Source organism: Nyctereutes procyonoides, unplaced genomic scaffold (genome assembly GCF_905146905.1).
Source record: "Nyctereutes procyonoides isolate TBG_1078 unplaced genomic scaffold, NYPRO_anot_genome, whole genome shotgun sequence".
Lineage (NCBI taxonomy): Eukaryota > Metazoa > Chordata > Mammalia > Carnivora > Canidae > Nyctereutes > Nyctereutes procyonoides.
This window is the reverse complement of record NW_026575146.1, coordinates 35,704,393-35,719,102: the sequence shown is the minus strand read 5'-3', so window position 1 is coordinate 35,719,102 and position 14,710 is coordinate 35,704,393. Positions and strand designations below refer to the sequence as shown.

Genomic DNA, 14,710 nt, shown 5'->3' with positions numbered 1-14,710 from the left:
GGACTCGTTCTGACTGGACTTGGCACATGCAGCCATGGAACCTCCCTGGTGTGGAAGGGGTGTGGCCCTGCTCATCTGTGAACACCAAGACCTTTTATCTTGGCTTTTTCCATTCAGGGCATAATAAACACTGGGGTCCAACACACCTCTTTTTATTTTATTTTTTTTCTTTTTAAGGATTTTTTTATTTATTTGAGAAAGAGCAAGAGAGAGAGAGACAGAGAGAGGGAACACGCAAAGGGAGAGGGAGAAGCAGACTCCCCACTGAGCAGGGAGCCTGATGCCGGGCAGATGCTTAACTGAGGCAGATGCTTAACTGACCGAACCACCCAGGTGCCCCCCAATACATCTCTTTTTAAAAAGTCATGCAAATTAAAAAGAAATCCTTCAACAACAGGGATTGTGTATCATCATTGCACCTTCCAAAACACGTTTCAGAGATTTCCAAATGTATGGGGCTCAAAATATTAGTTGAAGTGGACAGCTATCACTTAAAGCTAAATTTCATTGCCATTAAAATGGAACATGAAGGTTCAGAAGAAATCAACTTTTACTTCTTCTTTTTTTTTTTTGAGTTTTTACTTCCTTGCCAGATTTATAAATATTTGTTTCAGAATGGGCCCACTTTTACAAATACTGAGTATCCTCCATAATAGTATCTGAAGCCTTTTGGTTGCAGGTGACAACAATTTAACTCAAGCGAGTTTAAGCCAAAAAAAAAGAGGAGGATTTAATGCTTCTTGTAATGAAGAAGATAACTCAGAGGCTCAAATACTATCATCAAGACTGACTCTTTTCTCTCTTCTTCTCTGGCCTCCCTTCTTCTATGCTGGTTTCATTCTCAGGAAGACTCCCACTGGCTCCCTCCCAACTAGCAATCTTATGTTTATATCCTTTCTACTCACAACCCAGAAGGAAGACAGACAGACCCTCTACCAAATCTTAGGGAAGACTCTCAGTTAACTCTGCTTGGACCACACGTCTCTCCTCGGGCAGGGAATTAATGCATCCTGATGGACAGACCCCCGGGAGAGGGGGAAGGAGTGCCCCAAAGGAAAAATTGCCACACTGGTCTACTCAACAATTCAAGGTCTGAAATTATAAGTTCTTTTGTTTTCCTTCTGGGCATGAGGAGAAATAAAACCATGGTTCTGCCAAGCGGACTTCTAAAATGACTACAATTATACAGTACACTCTCACTGGCACAGAGAAATGATATTTACTGGGTCTACTCTACGCCAACGACAGTGTCAGGCATTTTATAGACATTGGCTTATTTGATTCTCATAATATGTAGATATTTAAGATGAAAGTACAGAGGTTTAGAGAAGTTACATAACAAATAATAGAACCAAAAATATAAGTTGAGTCTACCTGTCTTCAAAATCCCTTGTTTCAGCACTGAGAGTTTTAGGGCCTCTTTTGAGTTTCTTTACTGTGGATATCGGAAATTTATGGATAAAATCTCAAAGACCTACAGATCAAACAAGGCCAATTTAATTAAAAAGAAGGCAATTACGCATAGAAAGTGATTTATCAGATGCCCTGAGAGAGTTTTACTAGTTGCCCAAAATTCCTCCACTAGAGATTATTTTGGACTAAGTAATTACTGCTGCTTAGCTTATTTTATTTTTTTCACTATAAATACTTCCCAAGAGCACTTGGGATAATGAGCCTTATTAAAATGCAAATGCCCCAGGAAGGGGTAATACATGAGGCTTTCTTCTATTAGCCAAGACCTTTATGTCCATCAGATCTTCCACTCCTTTTCACATGGCCCTTCCCCAGGAAAGAGATATGAGACAGGTCACACACATCACACTGCTCGACAGAACATCTGGGTAGAGCTCACAGCAGCCAGTAGACTGCAAAGAGGCTGGGAAAAATTCTGTAACCTTTGTACTCCCAATGAAAATTACTCAGCATTTGATCATATAACCCAGGAAAACTGTAAAAAGGCCTGAGAACAGCAACAAAAAGAAATACAGTTACTATATAGACTATGAATTAGCAAAGAGAATCAGGGAATTAAGACAGGAATAGTAACTGTGAGAATTTGCACTAATGTTTCCATACTTAATTTTAGAAACATAAACCTCTTGGGTATACATTATTTAGTAAAGGGGGAAAAATTTAATCTTTAGTGACTATGGTTAAATGCTTTATATCACACATTACTGGTGCTACCACAATATTACCCACAGGAATTTCATACAAAATGTAGTCTCAGGTTACATAGAGCACCACTGGCTTCACGGTGCTTCACTGCTTCAGAAAGGGGGCAGGAAATATCAGAACGGGAGACAGAACATAAAGACTCCTAACTCTGGGAAACGAACTAGGGGTGGTGGAAGGGGAGGAGGGCGGGTGGGGGTGGGGGTGAATGGGTGACGGGCACTGAGGGGGGCACTTGACGGGATGAGCACTGGGTGTTATTCTGTTATTCTGTATATTGGCAAACTGAACACCAATAAAAAATAAATTTATTATTTAAAAATAAATAAATAAATAAATAAATAAATAAATAAATAAATAAATAGAAAGAAAGAAAGAAAGAAAGAAAGGGGGCAGCAGATAATGGGTCCCAGCCTCCTGCCAGCCAGCCTCCCGCCCCACAGCACCTCTGGACGACTTCCTGAGAACGCCTCCTAACCACTGGCTTTCAGCCACTTCCCCTCTGAACTGGGACAGTTAGGAAGCATTTATTCTCTAACAGTTTCTCTTCATAAGCAATTTTGCAAATGAAATTTTAATTTGCATTCAACAAATTAAAAAGAAGAGGCGGTGGGGGTGGATGAAAAAGAGGGAAAGGAGGGAGGAAGAGATGGAAAGAGGAAGAACTACATTCTACCTATAATATTTATTTCCTAGACTCTTAGTTCCAAGGGACAACTGGAGAGAAAAAACTTTCAAGGTCATGATAGTTCAACCCCTACTTCTTCAATATGAGGAAGTGAGGCCCAGAGAGGTTAAGAACTTCCCCAGTATCAGGATGTCAGTAGCAGAGCTGAGTTTCTCGCCCACGTCTCCTTACTCCCAGTCCTGTGCTCTTTCCATAGTCAAAACTTCATGCCAAGGGACAGGCCAGACGTTGTCAATAGGCAGCAGCAGGACTGGAGTTACGCTGCGTCCCTGTGTATAAAACCATTTGTGCAGGCAAGGAAGGAGGACGGGTGTTGTCGGCTGATGGGAGGTTCCCTATCACACATTTCTTGGGGCGCATGCTATAGCATCTACATGAGAACACATTAAAAGGCTTCTCTGATACACTCAGTTACCAAAGTTCTTGACAGGTGACAGCATCAGCCAGAGTCATTCCAAATTCTGTCCTCTGCCAGACTATGTACACCCAAGTTCTCTCCTACTTGTAACAGGAAATGCGTATCATTCTCCTCACTAACAAACATTTAGACCACACCTCCTCTGGAAAACACTAAGGCAGCCTCTGGAGCTATGAAGAGAGGTACATAGCTTGGGCCCTTCATAGGCAGTGCTTTAAATCTGTGATGAGCTAGCACACACATATGAAAGAGGACCTCAAAGTTGGTGTATCTAAGTACAAATGAAAAGAGCAAAGGATAAGGCTATAGGACTTCTAGGAAGACCTCCAGAGAATTAGAAAATCTAAACATAGACTTCCCTGAGTATAGCTGAACAATATCCACTGTGGTAATTAAGGTTCAAAGATACAAGTATTCACTGGACATGAAACACTGCTTATCTCAATTTTCATATTAATGTTATGGCATCCAATTGCAAATCATCAGAAACAAACTATCTTGAGATTTGGCTCATATTTATGAAACAAATACGATCCTGGTACCTCATGTAAACAAAAAGACTATATTGAAAAATATCTCATATGTAAAATAAAATATGTGTATACTGTAAAAACACCTACTTATAACCTCTCAACAAACAAAAGTCCAGGGCTGGATGGCTTCACTGGTGAACTTGACAAAACATTCAAAGAAGATTTAATACCTATCCTTCTCAAATCCTTCCAAAGAGTTGAGGAGAAAGAAGTGCTTACAAACTCATTTTGTGAGGCCAGCAACCCTGAAACTAAAGCCAAAGACACCATAAAAGCAAAAAGTTATAGGCCAATATTCCTGATGAATATAAAGGCAAAAATCTACAATCAAGTATTAACAAACTGAATTCAACAATCCATTAAAAAGATCATATGCCAACATTAAGTAAGATTTATTTCAGGGATGCAAGGATGGTTCAACATCAAATAATGTAACATTAATGAAGCGAAAGATAAAAATCATATGATGACCTCAACAGATGCAGAAAAAGCATTTGACAAAATTCAACATCCATTTATGATAAAAACTCAAGAAAAAGGGGATAAAGGAAATATACCTCAACATAATGAAGGCTATATATGACAAGCCCACAGCTTTTAAGACCAGAAACAAGACTAGGATGCCAACTCTCCCCACTTTCATTCAACATAGTATTAGAAGTCCTAACCACAGCAATCAGACAAGACATAAAGAAGAAATCAATGGTACCCAATTTGGTAAGAAAGGAGTAAAACTGTCACTGTTTAACAGATGGTGCAATATCATATTGAGAAAACCCTAAAAATTCCACCCAAAACTGTTAAAAGTAATAAATGAATTCAATAAAGTTACAGTAACAAAATTAAAATACAAAAATCTGTTGCATTTCCATACACTAGTAACAAGCTATGAGAAAGAGAAATCAAGAAGAAAAAATCTCATAATTCCATCAAAAGATACCTAAAAATAAACTTAACCAAGAAGGTGACTATAAACTAAACTATACAATGTTGATGAAAAAAACTGAAAATGAAATAAATAAATGTTAAGATATTTCACACTCATAGATTGGAAGAATTATTATTGTTAAAATGTCCATACTATCCAACGTAATTTACAGATTCAATGCAATCCTTATCAAAATTCCAATGGCATTTTTCACAAACTAGAACAAATCATTTTAATAACTGTATGGAACCACAAAAGACCAAATAGCCAAAACAATCTTGGGGAAAAAGAACAAAGTTACAGGTATCACACTCCCTGATTTCAAACTACAGTACAAAGCTAGAGTAATCAAAACTATATGATATTGCCATAAAAGCAGACACACAGATTAATAGAACAGAATGGAAATAAACCCATGCATACATGGTCAATTAGCTTATGACAAAGGAGGCAAGAGGATACAACGCAGAAAGGCGAGTATCATCGTTGGTGTTGAGAAACTGGGCAGCCACATGCAAAAGAACAGAACTGAACCACTATCTTACACAATACACAAAAATTAACTCAAAATGGATTAGATTTGAACGTGAGACCTAAAGCCATAAAACTCCTCGAAGAAAATATAGCTGGTAAGCTCCTTGACAATAATGTTAGTGATGTGGTTCTGGGTCTGAATCCAAAGGCAAGGACAACAAAACCAAAAATAAACAAATGAGAGTACACCAAATGTAAAAAGCCTCTAAACAAAACAAAACAAAAGCTTCTACATAGTCAAGTAAACCATCAACACAAAAGGCAACCTATCGAATGGGAGAAGATATTTACCAATTATATATCCTATAGGGGTTAATAACCGAAATATATAGGGAACTCATATAACTCAAAAACAAAACACAACAAAATCTGATTTAAAAAATGGGCAGAGGACCTGAATAGATATTTTTCCAAAGAAGACAGATGTCTGATAAGCACTCAGAAGATGCTCCACATCAGTAATCATCAGGGGAATGCAAATCAGAACGGCAGTGAGATATCGCCTCACACCTGCCAAAATGGTTATTATCAAAAAAGACAAGAAATAAGAAGTGTTGGTGAGGATGTGGAGAAAAAGGCACCCTCATGCGCTGTTGGTGGGAATGAAGTTGGTGGAGCCACTGTGGGAAACAGTGTGAAAATCCCTCAAAAAATTAAGAATAGAATTACCATGCGATCCAGCAATTCCACTTCTGGGTGTATATCAAAACACACAGAAACGCTAATTTGATAAGATACATGTTCACTGCGGCCTTCTTCACAATAGCCAAGATTTGGAAACAACCTGTTGATAGATGAATGGATAAAGAAGGTGTATCTCTCTCTCTCTCTCTCACACACACACACACACACACACACACACACACACACAATACTATCCAGCCACCAAAAAGAGTGAAAATTACCATTTGCAACAACATGGACAGGCCTTGACGGTATTATGCCAAATAAGGTAAGCCAGACAGAGAAAGGTAAATACTGCAGGATTTCACTTATTTGTGGAAGCTAAAACCAACCAACAAAACAAAGCCCAGACTCATAGACACAGAGAACAGACTAGTGGTTGCTAGAGAGGAGAGGATGGGGAAGTAAAACGGGTGAAGGGCACCAAGAGGCAGACACCAAAGTCCACCTATGAAATAAGTCAAGGAAACGTAGCCTACAGCACGGGGAATCCAGCTGATACCACTGCATTAACTTGGGCAACAAATGGTCACTACACTTATTCTGTTATCAGTTCCTGAAGTACACAGATGTTGAATCATGTGTTGTACACACGAAATTTATATAATATTGTATGTAACTTATACTTTAATAAAAAGACACAGACTTGTAAAATTAAAATATGTGCCTTGTTGAAATACATACTGTTTTATTTTCGGTATCACAGAAGATTAGGGCAAGAAAGTAACCGAGGCGCCAGTGTCTCCATTCATCAGCTGTTCCGCTCACCCTTTCAACATCCCTACCAGTGGCTTCTCATCCCATGCTTGAAAACCTTAAACTGTTGGGATTTAAACAAAATGGGTGCAACTGCTTTGTGCTGCATTAACTTAAGAATAAACCAAGATGGGTTCTACTATATTTGGCTCTTCACCCCATTACCAAGACTTCTAGCTACACATGCGGGTAACTTTTCACACAAACCTGGGCCTCTGGCACAACTAGTTGATTAAACAATCCTCTTGTTTGCTATTGATAGATTAAAAGAGTAACACTAACAGATGAATTAAATGGCAACACTTTCCATCTACCACCACCACCAAGGGTAAAAGCAGGATAGAGCAGCCGTGGGAGGGGAGAAGGGGTCACTTGACTCTTACCGCTTGGCCAGCTGGGTCTATTCTCTGTGTACCTCTGCAGGACCGTAGAGGACGGGCTTTCCAACTCACCTGTGTTTTGAGAACGACATCCACAAATTTAAACTTTCATCAAAACCTCATTTAATTCTCTGTAATCTGAGCTGCCCTGAGGAGCCGTCATCCTTTACAGCAGAATTGCAGGGTGTAGGCATGTGCATGTTTGTGCTCTGCCTCTCGTACTCCCCGCTGAGCATGTGGCTCCGAGCAGACTAACCAGGCTCCTAGGTGGGGACACAGTGATGAGACCCAGGAGGTACTGTAGCATCCAGCATGGATCAGAAACATGCTGGGCCCTCACAAATGTCTGCTACGGATTCTTTTACACGTTACCAACACAACGTACGGACTGGCTACCTAGAGTTAGAGCTAATTTATGGCTAATGACTTCTCTGCCACTTTATTCTCAAGCCCCCTTTGTAAGTACTGTTAGACACGTGTTACCAGCAGCACAGCAGTCGGGGCCTGGCAGAGAAGCTTCCCTGAGACCCTCCGGTAGCAGAGAAATTACAGAGCATCAGAAAGCAGCTGATGGGATGTATGATGAGGGTGTGGAGCAGATCGAGAGGAGCAAAACAGCGAAGGAATGTCAAAATCAAAGACAAACACAAGAATGGGGAGGGGACAGGGGAAGGTCAGCAGCCGGTGGGGGTGGATGAGAAGAAAGGGGTGCAAAAGCACTGAGGATTCCAACCGTTAATTTGCACTTCTGAACTAGAACTTTCCTTCAAACACAGTGCCCTGCCTTCACGTCTTTTTAAAATTTTGGAACTTGAGGAAGCAACCCCAAAAGGCAGCATATACCACTCCCTATCAACCAGTATTAAGAAGCACTGTGCATAAACCACGAGATTTTGTACCCTACAACCCCAGATGAAAAAGACAGAGAAAGTGCAAATTCCTCAATGAGGCGAAACTTGACCTCTGTTAGCACCGAGAAGGCTGCTTAGGAGTGGGGAAGGAAAGAAACAGACGGAACAGGAGGAGAGCAGGTGTTGCAAGGGGATGCCTGGAGCAGGGGAATAGGAAGCGGCGCCAGTAACAGAGGAGAGAGAGGGCTTCACTACCCCTACAACCGTCCGCAGCACGGTTCCCCCCGGGTATAGATGTTCGACCAATGACTCCATCGACCAAAACCCTCAGGCACCACAAATAAGTCATCCTGACAGATACCTGAAAAGTTTCGGGCTGCCGAACTACTGCTGATGCTCAGTGTAAAAAAAAATGAACAATTCTGCTGTAAATTCATCTCAGGTTTTAAGATCAGGACCGTCATGTATTGTACACTAGCATTTTCACAAGTAAAATTCAGAGAACAGTTATCGGCTCTTGTTAATAATCAAATGGTCTAACGTCTCCCAACATTTATTCCAAAGCACTCCCAGAAGATTTCTTATAAAAACGGGCATATTTGCCAAGCGAACAGGTATAGAATGTGTATCAATTTTTTAAAAACCTGTCCCTGGCGAGTTTCCTAAAGAACCAGCAGCAGGAATTATAAGCCAGATGTGGACCTTTCAGGGTCTGAACCAGATATCGTGAGAGTCTACAGACCTATTCGAATTTACTTAAATAAAGCCCCGATGTGACAGAAATATGGCTGCAAATATGGTTAACTATGGACTACAAACATTTTATGGAAAAGGAACTAAAGATTGAGCATTTGGGGGCAACCCCGGTATAAGGCAAATTCTATTCGGCTCACTAGTTAAAACGCCAGCACTGTGTCTAACAAAGCCGAGATGTGCGTGAATACACGTAATTCAGAGAGGAAAAAAAATTTAATGCAAGTGTCATCAGTTTAAGTTCTGCTTTCCAAACCATAAGCAGATGTTGACTCTGCCTGGCCTTAGCTTTAAAATATGCATCAGGCTTTTGCTGGGAAGCAAAGCGGCATCACTTGTTTGGAGACGTCTTACAGTTACACCTGAATCCCCTCCACGGAGAACAAAGCACAGGACACGTGAAACTACCTGCAAATGTGTAATATTCATCAGTTTAGAGCCAGCTTTACTTCTCAGTGTGCAGTTATCCAAGCACTGCTCTGAAAACATCCCCATTCCCGATAAGAAAAACGAAGCCCGGCTTACACAACATACCAAACTGCATGCAGGGATTTAGAGAAAGTCCAACTAAACTCTGGCTCTAGACCGTGTGATGAGAATTGAGCTGTAGGATTTTAGCAAAGGGCGAAAATCAAGAATGAGTTTTCAGGATTTTGTATTTTTACCGCAGCCCATGCACTGGCTTCCTGCGCTCTGCAAACCCGTGAATTAACTACATACCTACAAACCCTTTTAAGCCGAGCACAGGAGGAATCGCAGCCCACTATTCTGTTACCCTTCCCGGGGAAGAAAACCCAAACTGGGGCTGGGAGACAAGCACGAATGCCCGCTGCAAGCACACTTACTGATCTTTTCCTCATCTCGTGAGAAAGGGAAGCAGCAGAGCTGGCCCATGGCCCCGGCGCTGTCCCCCGCGCGGGGCTCGACTCCCGGGTACCCCAGGGACCCGCCGCAGCTCGCCCGCCGCCGCTGCTCTGCGCCCCGCGGCCTCCTGCAGCCCAGGAGCAGCCCCGGGCGGGAGGAGCCAGCGCGGAGGGGGAGGGGAGGAGGGAGGGGCCGGGAGAGGGGAGGAGGGAGAGGAGGGGAGGAGGCGAGGGGGAGGCTCCCGGCTGGGGGGAGGGACGGGAGGGGTGGGGAGGGGGGAGGAGGGGAGAGGGGAGGAGGAGAAGGAGGGGAAGAGAGAGGAGAGGAGGGGAGAGGGGAGGGGGAGGCTCTCGGCTGGGGGGAGGATGGGAGAGGAGGGAGAGGGGAGGAGGGGAGGGGGAGGAGGGAGAGGAGGGCAGGGAGGAAGGAGGGAGAGGAGGGCAGGAGGGGAGCGGGTTGGAGGGAGAGGAGGGCAGGAGGAGAGGGAGAGGCTCCCGGCTGGGGGGAGGACGGGAGGGGAGGGAGAGGGGAGGAGGGGAGAGGGGAGGGGAGAGGAGGGGAGGGGAGAGGGGAGGACGGAAAGGAGGGGAGGGGGCAGCTCCGGGTGGGAGCAGAAAGGCTCCGCCTCCCGCACCTGCAGCCGCTGGGGGACCGCCTGGGGCAGAAGGGACCACGTGCTCCGGTTCCCGCAGGGCCGCCCCGGCCTCCCCAGGACCCCGCAGGGCCCCCAGGACCTCCCCGGGTCCCCCAGGACCTCTCAAACCCCCAGGACGCCCCCCAGGACCGCGGCTCTGCCTCCCGCGCAGCCCGCGGCCCCCAAGCTCAGGGTTCGGGCACGTCCGGCCTTGCCCGGGGTCGCGGGGGGGGCGGGGCCCCGCGTCGGCCGGGAAGGGGGGGAGCGGCCTCGCCCCAGAGCCCTCCGCCCCTCGGCCTCTCGGGCCCAGCCCCGCACCTGCGCCCTCCTCGGACTCAGAGCCCCGCCCCCCGGGCCCGCGCCGCCCGCCGCCCGCCGAGCCCGCAGCCCCCGCCGCCGAGTGCGGGGTCGCGGATCCGGGGCCCGGAGAATAGCCCCGATCTGGAAGCCCGGGCGGGAAAGAGCAGGGGCCGCGGCCGGGCCCGGAGGGCTCCCGGGTCCGCACCTTCGGGGCGCGGCGACCCCGGCCACTGCCCGACCCGAGCACCGACCTGGGGGGGCGGGGGGGAGGGGAGGGGAGAGAGGGACCCGGGGGGCGGGAGAGGAAGGACCCAGGGGAAGGGACCCGAGGGACCGGGTTTCCTTACTCTGCACCAAGGGAAGAACTATTCCTAGTGAAGCATCGTCATTGAACAAAACGCGAAGCCCTGCAGGCCTGACCACCCCCCCTCACCCACCACCCACCCACCACCACCCTGCTGCGGCCCAAGGCCCAAGACCTTTGGAAGCAGCAAGACAGAGGCCCGGGGGGGCTCCGCGGTCGGGCGAATAAATAAAATCTTCCAAAAAGAGAAATAGGAAGCCAGAGGTTTGAGTCCTAGACCCGTGGGGTACCAACCGCTGCTGGGAAATCCTGGCCTGAGTGTGGGGGCCTCCCTGTGGACCTCCAGGCCAGGGAGCTCAGGATCAAGTGTTTAAGTCGTTCCAAGGCAGACAGTCTGGGAGCAAGGCAAGGCCAGAGCGCGGGTTGAGAACCTGTCCGCACCTGCACCTGCGTGCACCTGGTCCCTTCAGCTTGGCCACCAATCTCTCCTCCTCCTTCTCCTCCTCCTCCTCCTTCTCCTCCTCCTCCTCCTCCTCCTCCTCCTCCTCCTCGGGTTCCAGTTTCCTGCCCCGGAGCTGCCCTCGGAGCAAGAAGGCCCCTACCTGAATGCAGCCCCCAGGGGCCAACACTCTGTCCTGAACCCCGACAGCAACTTCACTGTATTAACTAATTCTTTTTTTCTTAAAGATGTTATCTATTTATTCATGACACAGAGAGAGGCAGAGACCCAGGCAGAGGGAGAAGCAGGCTCCCTGCGGGGAGCCGGATGGGGGACTGCATCCTGTGATCCCAGGGTCAGCCCTGGGCTGAAGGCAGCACTCAACCGCTGAGCCCCAGGGTGCCCCTATTAATTAATTCCTATTGGCACTACTTCTGACAACATGTAATTAAGAATAAAAATAAAAGTAAACCTCAGGATATTCTACAATATAAGGAGAAAAGGTATATATATGGTATATTTATATAATATAATGTCATATATATATGACAGATACATATATATAATGTCAGATCTATGTTTCATAAGCATTAACAGTGAATCAACCATAACACGAGATTAGAAAACAACTGAAAAATTCAAGACAGGAATTTTTAAACTGGCTTTTAACTGTGCAAATAATTAGCATATCATTTAACCACTCCTCGAGGACAGGAGTCTGGTTCCCAGCACTAAGGTTCTTCTCTGTTCTGGAAGGCTATATAGTTTCATGCTGTAGGTTATAGCTACTCTCAGCCCAGGATTTCCAGGAATGGTCTTCACATTGCAAACTTCTTTTTTTGATGAAGATGATTCACTAAATACACAATTAAATGTAATTTCTCTTCTACAGATTTCATAAGAGTCTCCATACACCCAAAATTTTCAACTCAAAATAATAGAGACATTCCTAGGTCTGCATTTTTGTTAGTTTGAGAAACAAACCATAGATAGGTTGAGAATAGTGGTTAAAAAAAAAAAAAGATTCCCCACTGCCCCTGCCATCACATGTCCCTCCTCAAATTTGAAGAGCTACCCTACAGAACGACCTAAAAAGTAGTCATCATTTTCCCAATTGTTTGGGAATACAACAGGGTGTAACCCACCTGAACAGCAGAGGATCTGAGCCCCTCCCCGCCCTTCCCTCTCTCACAAAAACAATCAAGTAGCTGAACAAGAATAAATGCTAAGGTTTACTGGGCACTTACTATACGCCAGGCCCTTGCTCACTCCTTTACATTTACACGTTCGTTTCATCCTTACCACAGTTCTGTGATGTAGGTGGCATTTCTATCCCCTTTTTACAGCTGGAAACAGTTGAGCTCAGAAAAGTAACTAAACCAAAACCTCTCAGACACTATAGGACAATGGGATTTGAACTCCATTTGTTCAGCTGCACAAAGCCTGAGCATCTCACCCCAGAGGTCTTAGTATTAAACACAATTTGCATGTGGTATCAGGTATACGCCTTATGAGGCAACTTACTACAATTTCAGAATATGCAGAAAAGAAGCTATTTAACCAAGCTCAACAATAATATGTTTAAATGTCTTGCTTTCTCATGTTTGGTCACCAAATTCCTTTATTAGTAGGGCAAGAGTAATATAATCGTCCTCTAAGGCAGAACCCTTACTGGAGCGGGGGCCTAGCTCTGTGGCCTGCGCGCCGTGGGGAGGCCTGTCTGGAGCGCAGAGACCCCAGAATGGCCCCTGCAAGCAGGCACCTTCCAGGGGAAATAGCAGCTCATCCCACTCATGAGTAACCCCTGAGAACATTAATGGGATGAGAACATTAATTAGGAGATTAACAGACTCCTTTCAGTCACATAGAGAGATGTACCATAACTAGAAGATTTTTTAAAAAGTTGACCCGAATGAGAAAAATACCTGATACGATACCAGGTTCGTGACTTTAAAGCTATGACCTTGGGATCCCTGGGTGGCGCAGCGGTTTGGCGCCTGCCTTTGGCCCAGGGCGCGATCCTGGAGACCCGGGATCGAATCCCACGTCGAGCTCCCGGTGCATGGAGCCTGCTTCTGCCTCTCTCTCTCTCTCTTTCTCTCTCTCTCTCTCTCTCTCCTTCTGTGTGACTATCATAAATAAATAAAAATTAAAAAAAAAATTTTTAAAGCTATGACCTTTCCGCGTTTTCTTTTCTCACAGGCCTCTGCTGTGAACAAACTGTGGCTGGGACAGATACCTGTCTGCTGCGGTTGCTTGGATTCTTGTTATAATGGTTAAAATGGTAGGAGGGGAACCAAACAGCACGAGGGGGTGGCAGCCGCCTCTTCCCCATGGGCTGTCAAGTATCAGCTCTGACAATATTGTCTCTACTGGGAAAAGAAAATTCTTTTTTTTTTTTTTTTATTTATTTATGATAGTCACACAGCGAGAGAGAGAGAGAGGCAGAGACACAGGCAGAGGGAGAAGCAGGCTCCATGCACTGGGAGCCCGACGTGGGATTCGATCCCGGGTCTCCAGGATCGCGCCCTGGGCCAAAGGCAGGCGCCAAACCGCTGCGCCACCCAGAGATCCCGGAAAAGAGAATTCTTAACTATGACCCAAACTCTATTCTCTGTATCACTCGGTGACATTATTTTCAATCTGAAAACATATATATTTGAATTTCAGAGCAGCCTCACTATATAAAAATCTGACTCAAAGTAAAGAATAAGTCTCACTGTAAGATTATGAAGCTGTCCAGATCACCACCTCTTCTGAGGCCTCCAATTCATCAATTAAAGGTGGGTTTGACAATTTACAGAAACGCGTGAGAAAGGAAAGAAAAAAGTAAATGTTCTTTTATTAACCAGAGTAGACAGAAAGAGGACATTAAACCATGAAGTGTAAAGAGAGGGAAAAAATAATTTTAGCTTCTTAGGAGGGATATGTCTCAGGAGACATGCCTTCAAGCATAAGGGACACACTTTGGGAAGATTTCATTATACAGCAGGTGGCACACTTACGGAAACTGTTATGCCAAGAAATGTCACGGTTTCAGTGAAAATGTACGTAAGTTCAAGAAATGCTTGACAATTCATGAAAACGCAACTCATAAAAATTGGGATGCTCTGGAATATATCGCAATTTTTTATGTTGACATCGGGGTGCCAAAAGACAATCAATCAGGGCTTGAAGAAGGCTGGATGCATATACTCCATATTGTATTCTGTTTCTCTATGTTCTTAGAAAACCAAACTTTAATTCTCGATAATCAATCCATAAAGCATATATCACCCAGACCCAGCAGCTGCTCCTCTAGTCTTTACCTCCTGCTACATGTTTGCAGCCGTTTTGTAACCAAAGGGCAAGGTTCTGAAGCTACATGATTAAATATTGATTTTTGAGAGCTGTTCTTATGAATGTCTGTAAGGAAAAGAGGCTGAAAAAGTTATAACTGAAAAACTTTATGGATTACTTGTAAATCTCA

General features: G+C 44.9%; 1 protein-coding gene across 6 annotated transcripts in view; it reads right to left on the bottom strand.

Moving 5' to 3' along the window:
* AKAP7 (A-kinase anchoring protein 7) overlaps nt 1-14,710 on the bottom strand; it is a 129,718-nt gene that overhangs the window by 29,226 nt on the left and 85,782 nt on the right. For 3 of the 6 annotated variants that reach the window (XR_008662523.1, XM_055310501.1, XM_055310504.1), the window contains exon 8: nt 7,100-7,168. The exons of the other annotated variants lie outside the window; for them this stretch is intronic. Coding sequence is in view for 2 of the 3 variants with exons in the window: in XM_055310501.1 (XP_055166476.1) it covers nt 7,100-7,168 (69 nt within the window). In the remaining variant the exon portion in view is untranslated. The remainder of the gene's footprint in view (nt 1-7,099; nt 7,169-14,710) is intronic. 6 annotated transcript variants of the gene reach the window in all.